Source organism: Salmo salar, chromosome 26, assembly GCF_965601325.2.
Source record: "Salmo salar chromosome 26, fSalSal1, whole genome shotgun sequence".
Classification (NCBI taxonomy): domain Eukaryota; kingdom Metazoa; phylum Chordata; class Actinopteri; order Salmoniformes; family Salmonidae; genus Salmo; species Salmo salar.
In genome coordinates, this window is record NC_138316.1 from 41,012,501 (window position 1) to 41,032,500 (window position 20,000).

The window sequence follows — 20,000 nt, forward strand, 5'->3', positions numbered from 1 at the left end:
GTATGCTATAGGGGCCCTCAGCAGTGTGTATGCTATAGGGGCCCTCAGCAGTGTGTATGCTGTACTGTACTGAATAGAGGGCCTACCCGCTATAACACGCTGAGTAGTGTGTAATACTGTACTGTGTAGGGTCCCTACCTGTTGGTACCCTCCTGATTGAAGTAGACAGAGTAGGTGAGGTCTTCTCCGTTGGGCTCAGCCGGAGGGCGCCAGGTGAGCTTGATGAAGCGGGTGGAGACCAGCGAGGCCACGACGTCACGGGGGGCGGAGGGAGTGGGGCCAGTGGGGTTAGCCACACCTCTGGAGCCTGGCGTTACATGGTCAGTAGTGTCAGGAGTCAGTGAGGGGAGGGGAGGGGTGGGGAGGGCTACATCTTTGAGGGTGGGGTGGGGGGGAGATGAGTAGGGGTGAGGTGGATGAAGGTGAAGAAGACAGCGAGAGAGAGGAGGAAGAGATGGACGGACGGACGGCATCCAAAAGGAACAGAGAGAAGAGAAAGGAAAGGACAGCGAAATAAAGGACAACAAAAAAGAAAACTGAAGAAACACAAAATAACAACCACATAACCAAGAAAGAGCTGTCGGGCTGACAAGGAACCACAAAACACACTAATATCACGCTGGAATAATCACAACCAAACAACACAAAAGGAGGGACACAACATGCACAACATCTCTAATGGAAGAGGGGAGCAACACAATAAACACCACTGAATGGTGTATGAACACATATACAAAATACAGTCTAGACTTTGTACATATTCTACATAGCAAAGGGTGACCTTAGAGCTCCACACCAACTGTCAAACCCACCCTGTAATGTTTTAATGCACTTGTACTGGCGCTATTCCACAGTCTACCCACAGCAATGTGAAAAAATGGCATTTGGTGCTTTCTCAGAACAATCTGTGGTTAGACATGGGTATATCTGCTTTCTATTTTATACCAGAAGACTCAGACACAACACAGGGAAAGAATGTCAGAGAGACTGTGGCATTTCCATTGGTTGCAGGTCAAAGGAATCAAGTCGAGGGCAATGCCAAAATGTATGAAAACTGAACATATGGGGAAAAAATATATATATATAGAGAGAAATATAACTCTATATGCAAATGTATGCTGGCCATAGTACATCTATCCATCATGACACACTGAGGAGATGCTTATTTGGGGAGACTAGACTATCTGTTTATATGACAGATTCCAGCGGTGCCATGACCTTGGATATTGAACAGAGTGGTGTGGGATTTGCTGTATATTACACATATAAATGAGCACACACTCCACACACACACACACTCCACACACTTGGAATTGATTCCCCTGTATATTTGAGTAAAGGGAAGATAATAAATAAATGTCATTCCACAGAGTTACAACATATTTTCCTTGGGCACTGAGAGAAAATTCTCCTCACCTCCCATAATAAAAAATACACGCCAATATAAAATGTAAACAATCTAATCATCAACAAAATATTCAATCACAGAAACAGCCAACAACTGGGAATACTTGGGCTCGCTCTCTCCATAAACATAAAGCTATTTTACAAAGAGGGCCTGAGGAGGATATACATCCATCTGATTCATAACTGTAGGAAATACATTAAGTCCGGTTCATTTCACTACAGCTTCTCTGTAATGACACGAGCCATTAGACGGAATGCAGAGGCATCGTTCACAGCAATTACTGACTAGTACACAGCGTGAGCTGTCTGTCTGTCTGTCTGTCAGTGGGACTAGGCTGCTGCCGGGAAAGCATTGGCAACTGTTTACTTGACATATCTGTCAATTGTGTGACTTTCAGAGGTCATATCCTCATATCATAAACAGTCCTGACATGTCTATGACAGTTGTGTGTGTCGATTTGGCCGTGTGTGTATGTGTGTGTGTGTGTCTATACGGCTGTATATCTGTATGTGTACGTAGGATGCTCTCGGTCAGAGACGGTTTTAGGCGGTATACCGGGATATTTGGAAAAAGCCGTGGGACATTTTTTCAATACCAATGAAGTTTTTTTTTCTCATAAATGTGAATATTTATAACTCCTTTTTAAATAAATACCTGCAGTCAACTTGTGCAATACATTAGGAGATAAATATTGTGTTGTTCATTTCACCTGTCACATCATTTTTCATTATGAAGTTTACATGTGGTGTTTGTTTACAAGCACACTAAAACAAAAGACTGGGGCTTTGTGAGTCACTGTTGTGCAGCATGTGCCAGGTGATCAAATTACAGTATGGAATTCACAACTAAATGTTTTCCAGCTAGATATCTTAGAACTAGTAAGTTAACTGTCTAAAATTTGATAAATGCTCTGCAGTTGTGCATTTGGTTTGCTAATTTAGTAGCTAGTTAGCTATCTAGCTGCAGAGAATCCCCTCTTGGATCAAGAGCCTTGTGGCTTATATTTGTTTTGTGTGTGCAGCAAACTGTAAGTAGCATTTTTGAGTTAGTTGTGTAGTTTAGGTCAGACTGTATAAAATCTTCACAACTCGCTTGTTAGCATTTAGTTAGCATTCTCTATGGGACTTTTTAGCATTGCTAACCTTCGGATTTCACTGGGGTTTGAAAACAGAGCCCCTTGTGTTCCGTGCCGGTTTTACCGAATATCCCGGTTTGGCACAAGGTCGGTATGAAGGTATGAATCTGGATATCGCCCAAGCTTACGCCGTTGGGCCGGGGCTTGGCCCCCTCCCCTCGGTCCTCTGGGCTTTAAGGCTCAGCTGGAGGATTACCATTCTGTTGGAGACAGAACCCGGAGCAAATTGCCAGGGAAGGAATAAAGGGAAAGAAAAGGGGGAAGAAAGATGGCAGTCAACTGGGTGGAGAGGCTCCTGAGCTGCCTAGCGAGGCGCTGGCATGCGGCCACGTGCTAAGGACCACTATGTCCAAGTTGGCACCGGGCCTACAGCGAGTAGATGAAAACCATGATGTTAGTCTCAGTGGTACTATAGAGAACGGGACATGTCTCAGTCTCCTGGTCACAATCAGTCTTCCATCTATTCTCAGACATGGACAGTTACAGTAAGGCAGAAATTGAGTAGAATCCTAGATTTCTACTGTAGCTGTTCTGATGGTCTATTTCTAGTAGATGAATTGTGTCATTAGGGCGTGTGACACTGGTAACGAATGGCTGGCATTAGGAGCTAATGAGGAAAGTTATCCTCTACCTCAACCAGGTATCTGGGTACTGCGTATAAGAAATAGTTCGACAAAAAGATTCAAAGGAAACTGTTAATAATGGAAGAATCTTAATAATGGACAATGAAACATACTGTGCTTTCCAGGGCAGCTGAATGATATCAGTGGAGCTCTTCAGGACAAAGATTTCCAGAACCTTTTCAAGTTCCATTACAAGGGAAGTAACTGGTGCCTAAGCTTCTAGTAATGTCAATACGAGTTGTACAATACGTCAACTTTGTGGGCATATGAAAACATAACTGGCAAAATGAGCTGCCACTTTGTCTGCCGGGTAGACATGTAGAAGAAAAGTCGGCCATGGCTTTTAAAAAGTTAAGTCCTGTCTCGGCACACGTACACCCACAGGACACTTAGCTCATTGGCAGGCTGTTGGGCTTTCAAACATCTCATTTGCTGTTATATACAAAGAAAGCATGGTTATTTAGGATTCAGGTCAACAATGACGTCACCAGGCAGTGTTCAAAGTCCCTACTATGTAACTTGGAGAGTGAGAGGTCTTGCCAAGTGTTGCATAATGGTAAAACTAGTCTCAGAAGTGAAGGAAACAGTCTCTGCTTCTGTCTGTGGGTTGGGTTCATGTAATGTAGCTGAACAGAACCACATGGCTACACTAATGGCTTATTACAGAACGAGCACTATTATCTCCGGGAGGGAAGGAGGGAGGAGAGAAAGAGGGAAGAGAGACGGTCATGCTCCTCAGCAGAAGAGGATGAGATACGGCACATGAAAAGGAGAGAGCTGATATAAGATGGTTAAAAAATACTGATAGAGCTAAAAGATTTAAAGGAAATGTCTTGATTCCTTTTCGGCAGAATATCATAGTCAGTTAAGCAGCTAAATGAACACATCCAAACTTTCATAGAACTTCAACAAGAACGTGTGATGGCAGAGACTGCGCTCTTGACTGATTCGTGATGCTTCCTCTGAGGAGATGTTCTGAAACAGCGTTTGTGGGGGGTTCTGATCAAGCGAGAACGATCGTGGTGTGGTCGTAGCCAATTGGTTGCTGCTGGAAGCAAAGCAAAGACTGTTTCAGTCATTCATTTGTTCAAGAGGCCATGTTCTCTTGCTAGTCTCCAGCCGATAACATCAGAGGAAAGAGAATTCTGACAGCTCGTGACATTTGGAGGCTCTTGATGTGTCGACAAAAGATAAACTCGGGTAAGAGAGACAAATGTCTTCAAGACGAAAAGGATGGAGAGGCAGATGAAACACGTCATTTGTTCTTCATCTCCTGGTCCCTTGCTTCCTCGCGTTCGTCGTGTGGCCAAGCGTTGGACTTGTTCAAGAGGAGGACGCTGTTCCCCATCCTCCTCTTGGGGGCCGCCTCTGCCTGTTGGCCTTTGAGGACAAAGCATTTCTGTTTCTGACACCTTTTTAACGTGGTGAGAGGAGTCGTGAGGGACGGGAAAGGCATCTGATTTCTTATAAAGTCTATAAGGTTTACAGAATGCCCACTGCCCAAGGCACAAAAACACAGATCAGTAACTTGATACACATGGGGTTTCCCTCCTGGGAAGGCATTAAAGCTGGCTTTCAGTGAGGCTCGCGCCACAGAGAAAGCCCCAAAGTAGTCCACTGTAGAGCAAAGTTTAGACATGAGTTCATGGGTTCTGGGTGATTTGAAGCTGTCCACATGAGTTCTCGGCATCTCCATATTCATTTCTTACACTCCCTGCACCATTTCAACAGGTGTTTGCAGCCAATTGGAAATCTGGGATCTAAAACCTGGCATATTCTTTATTTTATGAAGCACAGATAAGGAAAGTATTTTCTGGAACAGTTCATTGTAAAGGACGGGCAAGTGAAGGGGTTGGGAACTTGAAGGGCTTGTTGTACTGTGGTATGGTGGTTCAACATTAAGTAGAAGACCTACAGCTACCAACAGTGTTGCCAGATCACACTTAACTCATTGGAAGACACTATTTTTTCTTCAGTCGTCAACAAAGAGCCAACTAACTGCATAACAGCCTAAAAATAGAGCAAAGTGGAATTAAGGCATCAGAGACGTGTGGAAGAGGAAACATTTGGGATGGGTCTGTTTTTTATTTTGGGGGGGAGAGATGGCCTCCTTTCTGTCTGAGGACCCTCTGGCTGGTGAGATAATGGGATGGAGCTGCAGGAGGACAACACAACTGAAATGGACGGACGGACGGGGGATCTGGTGTAGAGGGTGGTTGGGGGGGGGGGGGGGGGTCACAGCATGACAGAGCAGGATTAGGGTTTAGGGATCCCCCCTAGTGTTCCAGGCATCAGGGGATATGATGGAGTGAGTGTACTGAGACTCATCTGGTGAGGGTGGAGAGGTAGGCTCCCTAGAGAAGGTCTAACATCCCTCCCGTCCCCTGACTCCTACACCCCTGCTAGGGCTAAAGCAGGCCCTCTGGGGTCATGGAGCAGTCAGTCCTACTCCTTTTGCCCCCCCGTCACACTCATCTCCTCCATCCACCTACTAAATCTCCGCCCTTGCCACTTTAAAGTCCTTCCCTCTATCCGTGGTCCCAGAGCGCCTGCATGCTAGTCTCCCATCACAAGAATGTACACGTTTAATTCACACACAGTAAATTCCCCTTGGACTTTCATCTGCTTTCAAACACATCTCATAATTGAATCAGGTTGGTTCCATCAATAATTAAATGTCTGGTGTGTACATGCATACATACAGCATCCCCTTCCTCATCAGGCAAACATCCTCCCTTGAACCACTTCCACTGTAGGGTCATGATTGTATATCACACCCCCCCCTCGCCAAAACATGTGAGGCGCCTGCTGTGGCATGAGCCCTGATATGTAAATGAATAAGAGCATGGACATCTTTTTCTATGTTGATTGCCTCCCCTCCTTCCCCCGTCTTGTGGTCTTTCTTTAGGGAAATCAGCATCATATGGATCCAGTGGTAAACATGCTCAGTGGAGAAGAAACGATGGGGGGGGGGGGGCACCCACAGAGGTTCCTCCTGTAGAGTTAAAGATGCAGGAAATCTGTTTTACCCTACATCATCATAATCCCCAACAGGCCGCAGGTTCTTATTACCTGGTGTGTGAATTGAATTCTCAACACGTAACTGTGTACAGTACGGTAAGTGGTTTGATATCTCAGGGGTGCTTGTGCCAGGTTTCTCCCAACAGGAGAGGAAAGGTCCAAATAAATGAATTGTTAGTTTAACTCAGAGGAAACCCCCCCCCCCCCTGGATTCACAGAGTGTAATCAGGGTCGCTGGGTTGGTCTACGTGGGGTGGATATCACACACAGGGACATCAAGGCGGGTAGCCTATTATATACCACCCTGGAATGTTGCATGATGGTCAATGTGCGTAGAGGGAGGGTGGCACGACAGGGGGCGGTTGACGTGAAAAGGAAACGCTAGCCTGGCAACGCCGCCCATCTCTGAGCCAGGAGCCCAGGGGCCCCGCTGGGGGTCAGGTGACCTGTCGGGGTATAGAGGAAGAGCTTTGTTTTGGCGCAACGTGGCGCTTCCACCCATTTAGGCTGTTTGAGCCGAGTAGAGCCCTGAAAGTAGACTCCGGGGATGGGTGGTATCCAACAACAGCATCCAGCATCCTGGATGGAGTGTGAGTGATAAAGTGATAGGGAAGGTGTGACTGGAGCGTGAGGCTGAGGCAGGTGACACACCAAGCCCAGGTCAGGGCTAAAAACGTCCGCGATAACAAGAAAAAAAAGCTATGAAAAGATACAGTAAACTAAAAAGACACATAACCTTTCAGCTTCCATTGTAAAAAGAAAGTGGGTTGAATTATCATATGGAATAACAGAAAAACACACAGATGGTAATATTCTGTCCTCGTGTAAGCAAATGAATCTCAGATGGAATGAACAATCAGGGAAAATATACAAAGAAATAACAATAAGCTTCAGGAACCAACCACTGCCGGTCCTAACCATTGTAGAGTAAACAAAGCCCAAGGGAGCAAATTGGCAGTCAAACCCACGTTCGCGGTCCTTGAACAGAGTGTGGTAAATACAAATACATACACACAGCACACACACAGCACACACAGTGGAAACCAGTCTTCTGATCAGCTACCTAACTGCTCACAGTGGAAACCAGTCTTCTGATCAGCTGCCTAACTGCTCACAGTGGAAACCACAGTCTTCTGATCAGCTGCCTAACTGCTCACAGTGGAAACCACAGTCTTCTGATCAGCTGCCTAACTGCTCACAGTGGAAACCACAGTCTTCTGATCAGCTGCCTAACTGCTCACAGTGGAAACCACAGTCTTCTGATCAGCTGCCTAACTGCTCACAGTAGAAACCACAGTCTTCTGATCAGCTGACTAACTGCTCACAGTGGAAACCACAGTCTTCTGATCAGCTGCCTAACTGCTCACAGTGGAAACCACAGTCTTCTGATCAGCTGCCTAACTGCTCACAGTGGAAACCAGTCTTCTGATCAGCTGCCTAACTGCTCACAGTGGAAACCAGTCTTCTGATCAGCTGCCTAACTGCTCACAGTGGAAACCATAGTCTTCTGATCAGCTGCCTAACTGCTCACAGTGGAAACCACAGTCTTCTGATCAGCTGCCTAACTGCTCACAGTGGAAACCAGTCTTCTGATCAGCTGCCTAACTGCTCACAGTGGAAACCACAGTCTTCTGATCAGCTGCCTAACTGCTCACAGTGGAAACCACAGTCTTCTGATCAGCTGCCTAACTGCTCACAGTGGAAACCACAGTCTTCTGATCAGCTGCCTAACTGCTCACAGTGGAAACCACAGTCTTCTGATCAGCTGCCTAACTGCTCACAGTGGAAACCACAGTCTTCTGATCAGCTGCCTAACTGCTCACAGTGGAAACCACAGTCTTCTGATCAGCTGCCTAACTGCTCACAGTGGAAACCAGTCTTCTGATCAGCTGCCTAACTGCTCACAGTGGAAACCACAGTCTTCTGATCAGCTACCTAACTGCTCACAGTGGAAACCACAGTCTTCTGATCAGCTGCCTAACTGCTCACAGTGGAAACCACAGTCTTCTGATCAGCTGCCTAACTGCTCACAGTGGAAACCACAGTCTTCTGATCAGCTGCCTAACTGCTCACAGTGGAAACCACAGTCTTCTGATCAGCTGCCTAACTGCTCACAGTGGAAACCACAGTCTTCTGATCAGCTGCCTAACTGCTCACAGTGGAAACCACAGTCTTCTGATCAGCTGCCTAACTGCTCACAGTGGAAACCACAGTCTTCTGATCAGCTGCCTAACTGCTCACAGTGGAAACCACAGTCTTCTGATCAGCTGCCTAACTGCTCACAGTGGAAACCACAGTCTTCTGATCAGCTGCCTAACTGCTCACAGTGGAAACCACAGTCTTCTGATCAGCTGCCTAACTGCTCAGTGGAAACCACAGTCTTCTGATCAGCTGCCTAACTGCTCACAGTGGAAACCACAGTCTTCTGATCAGCTGCCTAACTGCTCACAGTGGAAACCACAGTCTTCTGATCAGCTGCCTAACTGCTCACAGTGGAAACCACAGTCTTCTGATCAGCTGCCTAACTGCTCACAGTGGAAACCACAGTCTTCTGATCAGCTGCCTAACTGCTCACAGTGGAAACCACAGTCTTCTGATCAGCTGCCTAACTGCTCACTATGGAAACCAGTCTTCTGATCAGCTGCCTAACTGCTCACAGTGGAAACCAGTCTTCTGATCAGCTACCTAACTGCTCACAGTGGAAACCACAGTCTTCTGATCAGCTGCCTAACTGCTCACAGTGGAAACTAGTCTTCTGATCAGCTGCCTAACTGCTCACAGTGGAAACCACAGTCTTCTGATCAGCTGCCTAACTGCTCACAGTGGAAACCACAGTCTTCTGATCAGCTGCCTAACTGCTCACAGTGGAAACCACAGTCTTCTGATCAGCTGCCTAACTGCTCACAGTGGAAACCACAGTCTTCTGATCAGCTGCCTAACTGCTCACAGTGGAAACCACAGTCTTCTGATCAGCTGCCTAACTGCTCACAGTGGAAACCACAGTCTTCTGATCAGCTGCCTAACTGCTCAGTGGAAACCACAGTCTTCTGATCAGCTGCCTAACTGCTCACAGTGGAAACCACAGTCTTCTGATCAGCTGCCTAACTGCTCACAGTGGAAACCACAGTCTTCTGATCAGCTGCCTAACTGCTCACAGTGGAAACCAGTCTTCTGATCAGCTGCCTAACTGCTCACAGTGGAAACCACAGTCTTCTGATCAGCTGCCTAACTGCTCACAGTGGAAACCACAGTCTTCTGATCAGCTGCCTAACTGCTCACAGTGGAAACCACAGTCTTCTGATCAGCTGCCTAACTGCTCACAGTGGAAACCAGTCTTCTGATCAGCTGCCTAACTGCTCACAGTGGAAACCACAGTCTTCTGATCAGCTACCTAACTGCTCACAGTAGAAACCACACAGGCCCAGTAATCAGAGGTAGGAGGAGGAAGTGGGTGTTCTAGTTAGGGTTGTCTGTGTTTCTTCTACCGTTACTGCAGATGGACCGAGCCTTCTGGGTAACACTACCATTACTTACTGCAGATGGACCGAGCCTTCTGGGTAACCCTACCATTACCTACTGCAGATGGACCGAGCCTTCTGGGTAACCATACCATTACTTACTGTAGGTGGGCCGAGCCTTCTGGGTAACACTACCATTAATTACTGTAGGTTGGAAAGCCTTCTGGGTAACACTACCATTACCTACTGCAGATGGACCGAGCCTTCTGGGTAACACTACCATTACTTACTGTAGGTGTGCAAAGCCTTCTGGGTAACACTACCATTACCTACTGCAGATGGACCGAGCCTTCTGGGTAACACTACCATTACCTACTGCAGATGGACTGAGCCTTCTGGGTAACACTACCATTACTTACTGTAGGTGGGCAAAGCCTTCTGGGTAACACTACCATTACCTACTGCAGATGGACCGAGCCTTCTGGGTAACACTACCATTACCTACTGCAGATGGACTGAGCCTTCTGGGTAACACTATCATGACTTACTGCAGATGGAGCCTTCTGGGTAACACTACCATTACTTACTGTAGGTGGCAGAGCCTTCTGGGTAACACCACTATTTAGTGTATTTACTATTGATGGGGCACTAAGAATACCTTGCATGTTACTACTGTAGGCTGTATGTTTGGACTAACCTCATTTCTATACATTTCATTTCCAATCTTGAACGTACTCCATATAAACTAATATCACACTAGCTGGTACACCATCCATCTTCCAAGGCTAATAAAAAGGCCCTTGTCAGAGTGCGTAGCTGTAAAACCAACTGTCGCTCTGATTCAATTCGCCCTCTCTTCTCCGAGGCCTTCCTGAGAGGGGGGCGACATGCGGGGCGCGTAAAACTGTCACATTTACATGGCCGTGAGCGTCGCACGGGGACCACTGCTACAGACACCACAGTGACACACAACACAAATAGTGTCTGGTCGCCCTGTCCCTGACCCCGGCCTGAAGATACAGCTTCTATCCCCCTGACAGACACTAGGGGTTTACATTTGTGTTCTTGTTGGGTTGTACAGAGCCCAGAGGAGTCCCTAAATTGTATTTTTAGCACTGCTTTCTCTCATCTTTGTTGTAACTGGGAAGGCTGTAGTAGTATTCTGCAGTAGCATTCTGGGCTGCAGTGGCATTCTGGCCTGCAGTGGTAGTATTCTCTGCTGTAGTGGTGGTGGTATTCTCTGCTGTAGTGGTGGTGGTATTCTCTGCTGTAGTGGTGGTGGTATTCTCTGCTGTAGTGGTGGTGGTATTCTCTGCTGTAGTGGTGGTGGTATTCTCTGCTGTAGTGGTGGTGGTATTCTCTGCTGTAGTGGTGGTGGTATTCTCTGCTGTAGTGGTGGTGGTATTCTCTGCTGTAGTGGTGGTGGTATTCTCTGCTGTAGTGGTGGTGGTATTCTCTGCTGTAGTGGTGGTGGTATTCTCTGCTGTAGTGGTGGTAGTATTCTCTGCTGTAGTGGTGGTGGTATTCTCTGCTGTAGTGGTAGTATTCTCTGCTGTAGTGGTGGTGGTATTCTCTGCTGTAGTGGTGGTGGTATTCTCTGCTGTAGTGGTGGTAGTATTCTCTGCTGTAGTGGTGGTGGTATTCTCTGCTGTAGTGGTGGTGGTATTCTCTGCTGTAGTGGTGGTAGTATTCTCTGCTGTAGTGGTGGTATTCTCTGCTGTAGTGGTGGTATTCTCTGCTGTAGTGGTGGTATTCTCTGCTGTAGTGGTAGTATTCTCTGCTGTAGTGGTGGTATTCTCTGCTGTAGTGGTGGTATTCTCTGCTGTAGTGGTGGTATTCTCTGCTGTAGTGGTAGTATTCTCTGCTGTAGTGGTGGTATTCTCTGCTGTAGTGGTGGTATTCTCTGCTGTAGTGGTAGTATTCTCTGCTGTAGTGGTGGTATTCTCTGCTGTAGTGGTGGTATTCTCTGCTGTAGTGGTGGTATTCTCTGCTGTAGTGGTGGTATTCTCTGCTGTAGTGGTGGTATTCTCTGCTGTAGTGGTGGTATTCTCTGCTGTAGTGGTGGTATTCTCTGCTGTAGTGGTGGTATTCTCTGCTGTAGTGGTGGTATTCTCTGCTGTAGTGGTGGTATTCTCTGCTGTAGTGGTATTCTCTGCTGTAGTGGTATTCTCTGCTGTAGTGGTATTCTGTAGATACTTTAGTTCCTCTCTTTCCAGTCTAATCAGTATTGACTTACTGATCGCAAAAACACATCCATCAAAAACAGCCCTGCTAGGTTGAATTATACTCTATAATATCCTATTGATTCTATCCCACTCTGCTATGCCCAACTGAAAACTTCCCCAGCAGCTTGGCTGGCAAGCCTGGCAGCGGAGATGTCTCCCTCTCTGATCTATCACTATGTCAGCCTCTGCATTCCAACACCACTGATTTCAATTTATCATCCGACTGCTCCCACGCTCCGCAAAACAAAAAAGCACTCAGCCAGCCATTAGATGGAGAAAGTCCATTTCTCAACAGGCATTTGTGTTTGGCTGTGGTGAAAGTGCTCTGTGTCCTGTCAGTTTAGTGTTGACTAGAGTGGTTTTCTGCTCTGGGTGGGGACTGACTGGGACAATGTGCTGAGGGAGGGTAAGAGTGAGGAAGAGAGATGGAGAAGAAGGGGAAAAAGAGAGGAAGGAAGAGGCTTTGTGTGTGTGTGTGTGTGTGGGGGGGGGGGGGGGGGGGTAGAGAACTGGTCATTATGGGTGGAATGAATAATTCCTGTTAAAGCCTCAGAGTGACTGAGCTCTTCTTGGTTTTATTCACTCCACCCACTACCCTGGTCCCATACACTACCCTGGTCCCCATACACTACCCTGGTCCCCATACACTACCCTGGTCCCCATACACTAGCCTGGTCCCCATACACTAGCCTGGTCCCCATACACTAGCCTGGTCCCCATACACTACCCTGGTCCCATACACTACCCTGGTCCCCATACACTACCCTGGTCCCCATACACTAGCCTGGTCCCCATACACTAGCCTGGTCCCCATACACTAGCCTGGTCCCCATACACTAGCCTGGTCCCCATACACTACCCTGGTCCCCATACACTACCCTGGTCCCCATACACTACCCTGGTCCCCATACACTACCCTGGTCCCCATACACTACCCTGGTCCCATACACTACCCTGGTCCCATACACTACCCTGGTCCCATACACTAGCCTGGTCCCATACACTAGCCTGGTCCCATACACTAGCCTGGTCCCATACACTAGCCTGGTCCCATACACTAGCCTGGTCCCAATACACTAGCCTGGTCCCAATACACTAGCCTGGTCCCAATACACTAGCCTGGTCCCAATACACTAGCCTGGTCCCATACACTACCCTGGTCCCATACACTACCCTGGTCCCATACACTACCCTGGTCCCATACACTACCCTGGTCCCCATACACTACCCTGGTCCCCATACACTACCCTGGTCCCCATACACTACCCTGGTCCCCATACACTACCCTGGTCCCCATACACTACCCTGGTCCCCATACACTACCCTGGTCCCCATACACTACCCTGGTCCCCTACACTAGCCTGGTCCCCTACACTACCCTGGTCCCCCTACACTACCCTGGTCCCCATACACTACCCTGGTCCCCATACACTACCCTGGTCCCCATACACTACCCTGGTCCCCATACACTACCCTGGTCCCCATACACTACCCTGGTCCCCATACACTACCCTGGTCCCCATACACTACCCTGGTCCCCATACACTACCCTGGTCCCATACACTACCCTGGTCCCATACACTACCCTGGTCCCATACACTACCCTGGTCCCATACACTACCCTGGTCCCCATACACTACCCTGGTCCCCATACACTACCCTGGTCCCAATACACTAGCCTGGTCCCAATACACTAGCCTGGTCCCCATACACTAGCCTGGTCCCCATACACTACCCTGGTCCCCATACACTACCCTGGTCCCCATACACTACCCTGGTCCCAATACACTACCCTGGTCCCATACACTACCCTGGTCCCATACACTACCCTGGTCCCATACACTAGCCTGGTCCCATACACTAGCCTGGTCCCATACAGTAACAGACCCGCTACCCCGGTACAACAGACCCGCTACCCCGGTACAACAGACCCTCTACCCCACTACCCCGGTACAACAGACCCGCTACCCTGGTACAACAGACCCGCTACCCCGGTACAACAGACCCGCTACCCTGGTACAACAGACCCGCTACCCTGGTACAACAGACCCGCTACCCCGGTACACTACAGACACCTGACCCGCTACCCTGGTACACTACAGACACCTGACCTGCTACCCTGGTAAACTACAGACACCTGACCCGCTACAATACAGACACGTGACCCGCTACCCCGGTACACTACAGACACCAGACCCGCTACCCCGGTACAATACAGACACCTGACCCGCTACCCTGGTACAATACAGACAGACACCTGACCCGCTACAATACAGACACCTGACCCTCTACCCTGGTACAATACAGACAGACACCTGACTCGCTACAATACAGACACCAGACGCGCTACCCTGGAAAAATACACAGACAGACACCAGACCCACTACCCCGGTACAACAGACCCGCTACCCCGGGACAACAGACCCGCTACCCCGGTACAACAGACCCGCTACCCCGGTACAACAGACCCGCTACCCCGGTACAACAGACCCGCTACCCTGGTACAACAGACCCGCTACCCTGGTACAACAGACCCGCTACCCTGGTACAACAGACCCGCTACCCCGGTACAACAGACCCGCTACCCCGGTACAACAGACCCGCTACCACACTACCCCGGTACAACAGACCCGCTCCCTGGTACAACAGACCCGCTACCCCGGTACAACAGACCCGCTACCCCGGTACAACAGACCCGCTACCCCGGTACAACAGACCCGCTACCCCGGTACAACAGACCCGCTACCCTGGTACAACAGACCCGCTACCCCGGTACAACAGACCCGCTACCCTGGTACAACAGACCCGCTACCCTGGTACAACAGACCCGCTACCACACTACCCCGGTACAACAGACCCGCTCCCTGGTACAACAGACCCGCTACCCCGGTACAACAGACCCGCTACCCCGGTACAACAGACCCGCTACCCTGGTACAACAGACCCGCTACCCTGGTACAACAGACCCGCTACCCCGGTACAACAGACCCGCTACCCTGGTACAACAGACCCGCTACCACACTACCCCGGTACAACAGACCCGCTCCCTGGTACAACAGACCCGCTACCCCGGTACAACAGACCCGCTACCCTGGTACAACAGACCCGCTACCCTGGTACAACAGACCCACTACCCTGGTACAACAGACCCACTACACTGGTACAACAGACCCGCTACCCTGGTACACCAGACCCACTACCCCGGTACAACAGACCCGCTACCCCGGGACAACAGACCCGCTACCCCGGTACAACAGACCCGCTACCCCGGTACAACAGACCCGCTACCCCGGTACAACAGACCCGCTACCCTGGTACAACAGACCCGCTACCCTGGTACAACAGACCCGCTACCCTGGTACAACAGACCCGCTACCCCGGTACAACAGACCCGCTACCCCGGTACAACAGACCCGCTACCACACTACCCCGGTACAACAGACCCGCTCCCTGGTACAACAGACCCGCTACCCCGGTACAACAGACCCGCTACCCCGGTACAACAGACCCGCTACCCCGGTACAACAGACCCGCTACCCCGGTACAACAGACCCGCTACCCTGGTACAACAGACCCGCTACCCCGGTACAACAGACCCGCTACCCTGGTACAACAGACCCGCTACCCTGGTACAACAGACCCGCTACCACACTACCCCGGTACAACAGACCCGCTCCCTGGTACAACAGACCCGCTACCCCGGTACAACAGACCCGCTACCCCGGTACAACAGACCCGCTACCCTGGTACAACAGACCCGCTACCCTGGTACAACAGACCCGCTACCCCGGTACAACAGACCCGCTACCCTGGTACAACAGACCCGCTACCACACTACCCCGGTACAACAGACCCGCTCCCTGGTACAACAGACCCGCTACCCCGGTACAACAGACCCGCTACCCTGGTACAACAGACCCGCTACCCTGGTACAACAGACCCACTACCCTGGTACAACAGACCCACTACACTGGTACAACAGACCCGCTACCCTGGTACAACAGACCCACTACCCTGGTAAAACAGACCTGGTATAACAGACACCATATTTTAAAAAAACAGGAGTCCTGTAAGTATGAGATGAAGTAGACTCAGCCAATCAACTCCTGCTGGTATTTGATTATCCTATACAATTCCCTTCTACAGCGCGAGCCTCCGAACCAGGGGGGGTCAAAACATATTCTGTATGCTGAGAGAGGAGCACTTGAATATCTGAAGGGGTGTTTACATGCTGAGGGGAGAAAAACAAGCATTCAAATGCAAAAGAGAAGAACATCTCTTGAATGAATGTGGGAGGAAAAGGCAGAAGGCAGAGGAGCAAACAACATCCTCAATGCCTGTTCATTCACCAACTTCCTGCATTAGCTCCCTCCAACACTGACTGCCATCCTACACAGACGCCATGAGAGTTAATACTGAACGCAGTATATGTTGACTACGTTTTGTTCCTAGAAAGTGTTCAATTACCATGTCAGTCTAAAACCCAGCCATATAATATACACACTTGACTGTAAATGACTACAAAGCCAGACATGTATAGACCACAAATGACTACAGTGACCAATAAGACGGTAAACTAGCAACACCTAACAACGTGAGGTGGCCTGGTTCAAATAGTTCTAAATGGTGTGAGTAACAAAACTAACTAAGCCTTTTTAAAAGGCTCTGCTCTTCACCATTATAGGAGAGGACAGGAGAAAGTGAGGCCGGTTTACAGGGTGAATTAACTAGGGTCACTTGGCCACCCTCGCATTATATAATTAGTCCCATCCAGGTCCATTTCTGCTGTTGTCCTGTTCTAACATCTGTTTGTAACTAGTCACCCTACATTGCACAGAACACATGGCAAAGGAAGGAATGTGTACTAAAATTGCTCTGGACTGCAATTTGAGGGCTATTTTTGGTCTCTGGCTCCAAAAACGAACTGAGGACTTTAAAAACGTAGCAGTGAGCTGGTCTGTGTTCGCTTTGTTGAACTCCTGAAGGAAGAACACAAAGAATATGGTTTTTCTACTCTGGTCTCTTCAGTGAAGTAGTACTCGTTCATGGAGGCTTTCTGTCTGAACGTGAATGAATAGGAAAGAAATGTTTGTTTGGATTACAAAAAGATACTGTACATATGGATTTTCTTTGTATTGGAACTTTTTCTAAATTCATTCTTTTCACGACTGAGCACAGACATGATTCAAACCCCTTTTTCTATCATAGACACTAATGCAACCGCGGCAGCAGTGAGGGAGAAGGGACAAATCTGATGGGGGACGACACGGGAGAGAGGGGGACGAGGGGGAGACACGGAAGAGAGGAGGGGGACGGAGGGAGCGGATAAGGATCCCCAGCGGTGAGGGTGAAAAGAGAGGGGACAGTACGGACCGGGCAGCACATTTAGCACTTGGCCCAGTGGACAGAGGTGCACAGGGGACAGAGCAGGAGGCTGATAGGAGAGAGCGGTGGGAGGGGAGAGTTGACAGATGGCACCAAGGAGGATCTGTGTGCACTAACCCGGCACAGGAGAGGAGATATGTTCCAGAGAGATCTACTTCTCTCAATTACAGAGGTAGAGGAAGACAATCATCTCCCAGCCTCAGAGAGCGATATTCACAGAACAGCATGGTCAAACTGGGCCGTTTCTATGGAAGGGAATACTTACTTTGGCACCTCTGTGAGGCAGCTTTTGTAAGAACTTACAGGATTGTTTAGGATGCTGATGGACCACATGCTGATACAGGGAGGAATCAAATGTTTGGAAACTGGAAATAAGCAAAGGGCATATGATGGATATTTACATCCACTCTTCAGGGAATATGAACTTTCCACATTCACTGTTTGTGTATCTGTAAACAGAGCACTAAACTCTCACCTTTCATGAGAAGAAGCCACCATGATGTAATGTAGGGGGAGAAAGGGCTGCTAGCCTGGCAGCTGTAGCCAATAACCTATTGTACCTTACAAAGGCAGTAGGAATCATTAAAACGGCCCTTTCATGTCATGGGATAAGAGTGCTCTCTCTGACCTCCTGCTGAGGGCAGGCGAGTGTGTCAGACCATCTGCTTTACTGACTGATCCCAAACAAAAACAAGTTTTAGGTCACAAGACACCCCTTGCTGATCTCCCTCGTTGAGCAATTATTTGAGATATGCATAATGCTACTTAAAAGCTGCAGGTCATCATTATTTCTGACTTCGTGCCTTCCAACAGGGAGAAGAGAACACTGTTTGGAGGGAGCTATCTGACCGAGACCCCAATTTATGCTAATCCATTAACCACCTGCTCAGGAGTAACGGGACAATTCACACGTGTTAAATCTGGTTAGCTCCAGAAATGCAGCGCTGCAGTTAGTTTGGTAGCTACTGTAGATATCTGTAGGTGGATGTGCCAGTGGTCAGAATCAAAATGTACGGTGCTTCTTGATTTGGCAGAGAAACAGCACTGTTAAAAGCAGGATGGAGAAGAAAAAAACTTCACTTCGACATCACCCAGCCCCAGATTGGTATTTTTCCCTTTCCCACACATTGGCGTTTTAATACACCCAGTCCTATTTTTAGGACCTGAATCTATTCTGGTGTCTGGTGGTGTTGTCTTTGTTTCTGTCCCTACCTCTCCCTCTCCCTGGAGGTTTTGGGTTGTCTTTGTTTCTGTCCCTACCTCTCCCTGGAGGTTTTGGGTTGTCTTTGTTTCTGTCCCTACCTCTCTCTCTCCCTGGAGGTTTTGGATTGTCTTTGTTTCTGTCCCTACCTCTCTCTCTCCCTGGAGGTTTTGGATTGTCTTTGTTTCTGTCCCTACCTCTCCCTCTCCCTGGAGGTTTTGGATTGTCTTTGTTTCTGTCCCTACCTCTCCCTCTCCCTGGAGGTTTTGGATTGTCTTTGTTTCTGTCCCTACCTCTCTCTCTCCTTGGAGGTTTTGGATTGTCTTTGTTTCTGTCCCTACCTCTCCCTGGAGGTTTTGGATTGTCTTTGTTTCTGTCCCTACCTCTCCTTGGAGGTTTTGGATTGTCTTTGTTTCTGTCCCTACCTCTCCCTCTCCCTAGAGGTTTTGGGTTGTCTTTGTTTCTGTCCCTACCTCTCCCTGGAGGTTTTGGATTGTCTTTGTTTCTGTCCCTACCTCTCTCTCTCCCTGGAGGTTTTGGATTGTCTTTGTTTCTGTCCCTACCTCTCTCTCTCCTTGAAGGTTTTGGATTGTCTTTGTTTCTGTCCCTACCTCTCCCTCTCCCTGGAGGTTTTGGATTGTCTTTGTTTCTGTCCCTACCTCTCCCTGGAGGTTTTGGATTGTCTTTGTTTCTGCCCCTACCTCTCCCTGGAGGTTTTGGATTGTCTTTGTTTCTGTCCCTACCTCTCCCTGGAGGTTTTGGATTGTCTTTGTTTCTGCCCCTACCTCTCCCTGGAGGTTTTGGATTGTCTTTGTTTCTGTCCCTACCTCTCTCTCTCCTTGGAGGTTTTGGATTGTCTTTGTTTCTGTCCCTACCTCTCTCTCTCCTTGAAGGTTTTGGATTGTCTTTGTTTCTGTCCCTACCTCTCCCTCTCTCTGAAGGTTTTGGATTGTCTTTGTTTCTGTCCCTACCTCTCCCTCTCCCTGGAGGTTTTGGATTGTCTTTGTTTCTGTCCCTACCTCTCCCTGGAGGTTTTGGATTGTCTTTGTTTCTGCCCCTACCTCTCCCTGGAGGTTTTGGATTGTCTTTGTTTCTGTCCCTACCTCTCCCTGGAGGTTTTGGATTGTCTTTGTTTCTGCCCCTACCTCTCCCTGGAGGTTTTGGATTGTCTTTGTTTCTGTCCCTACCTCTCTCTCTCCCTGGAGGTTTTGGATTGTCTTTGTTTCTGTCCCTACCTCTCTCTCTCTCCTTGGAGGTTTTGGATTGTCTTTGTTTCTGTCCCTACCTCTCCCTGGAGGTTTTGGATTGTCTTTGTTTCTGTCCCTACCTCCCCCTCTCCCTGGAGGTTTTGGATTGTCTTTGTTTCTGTCCCTACCTCTCCCTGGAGGTTTTGGATTGTCTTTGTTTCTGTCCCTACCTCTCCCTGGAGGTTTTGGATTGTCTTTGTTTCTGTCCCTACCTCTCTCTCTCCCTGGAGGTTTTGGATTGTCTTTGTTTCTGCCCCTACCTCTCCCTCTCTCTGGAGGTTTTGGATTGTCTTTGTT

At 48.7% G+C, this 20,000-nt stretch overlaps 1 protein-coding gene across 14 annotated transcripts in view; it reads right to left on the minus strand.

The window, feature by feature from the left end:
• Positions 1 to 20,000, minus strand: part of LOC106568778 (neogenin) — a 271,322-nt gene that overhangs the window by 64,703 nt on the left and 186,619 nt on the right. For 11 of the 14 annotated variants that reach the window (XM_082969716.1, XM_082969715.1, XM_082969714.1 and 8 more), the window contains exon 8: positions 139 to 373. In XM_082969716.1, the coding sequence (XP_082825842.1) occupies positions 139 to 373 (235 nt within the window). The remainder of the gene's footprint in view (positions 1 to 138; positions 374 to 20,000) is intronic. The other 3 variants (XM_082969724.1, XM_082969719.1, XM_082969717.1) reach the window with 1 other exon arrangement.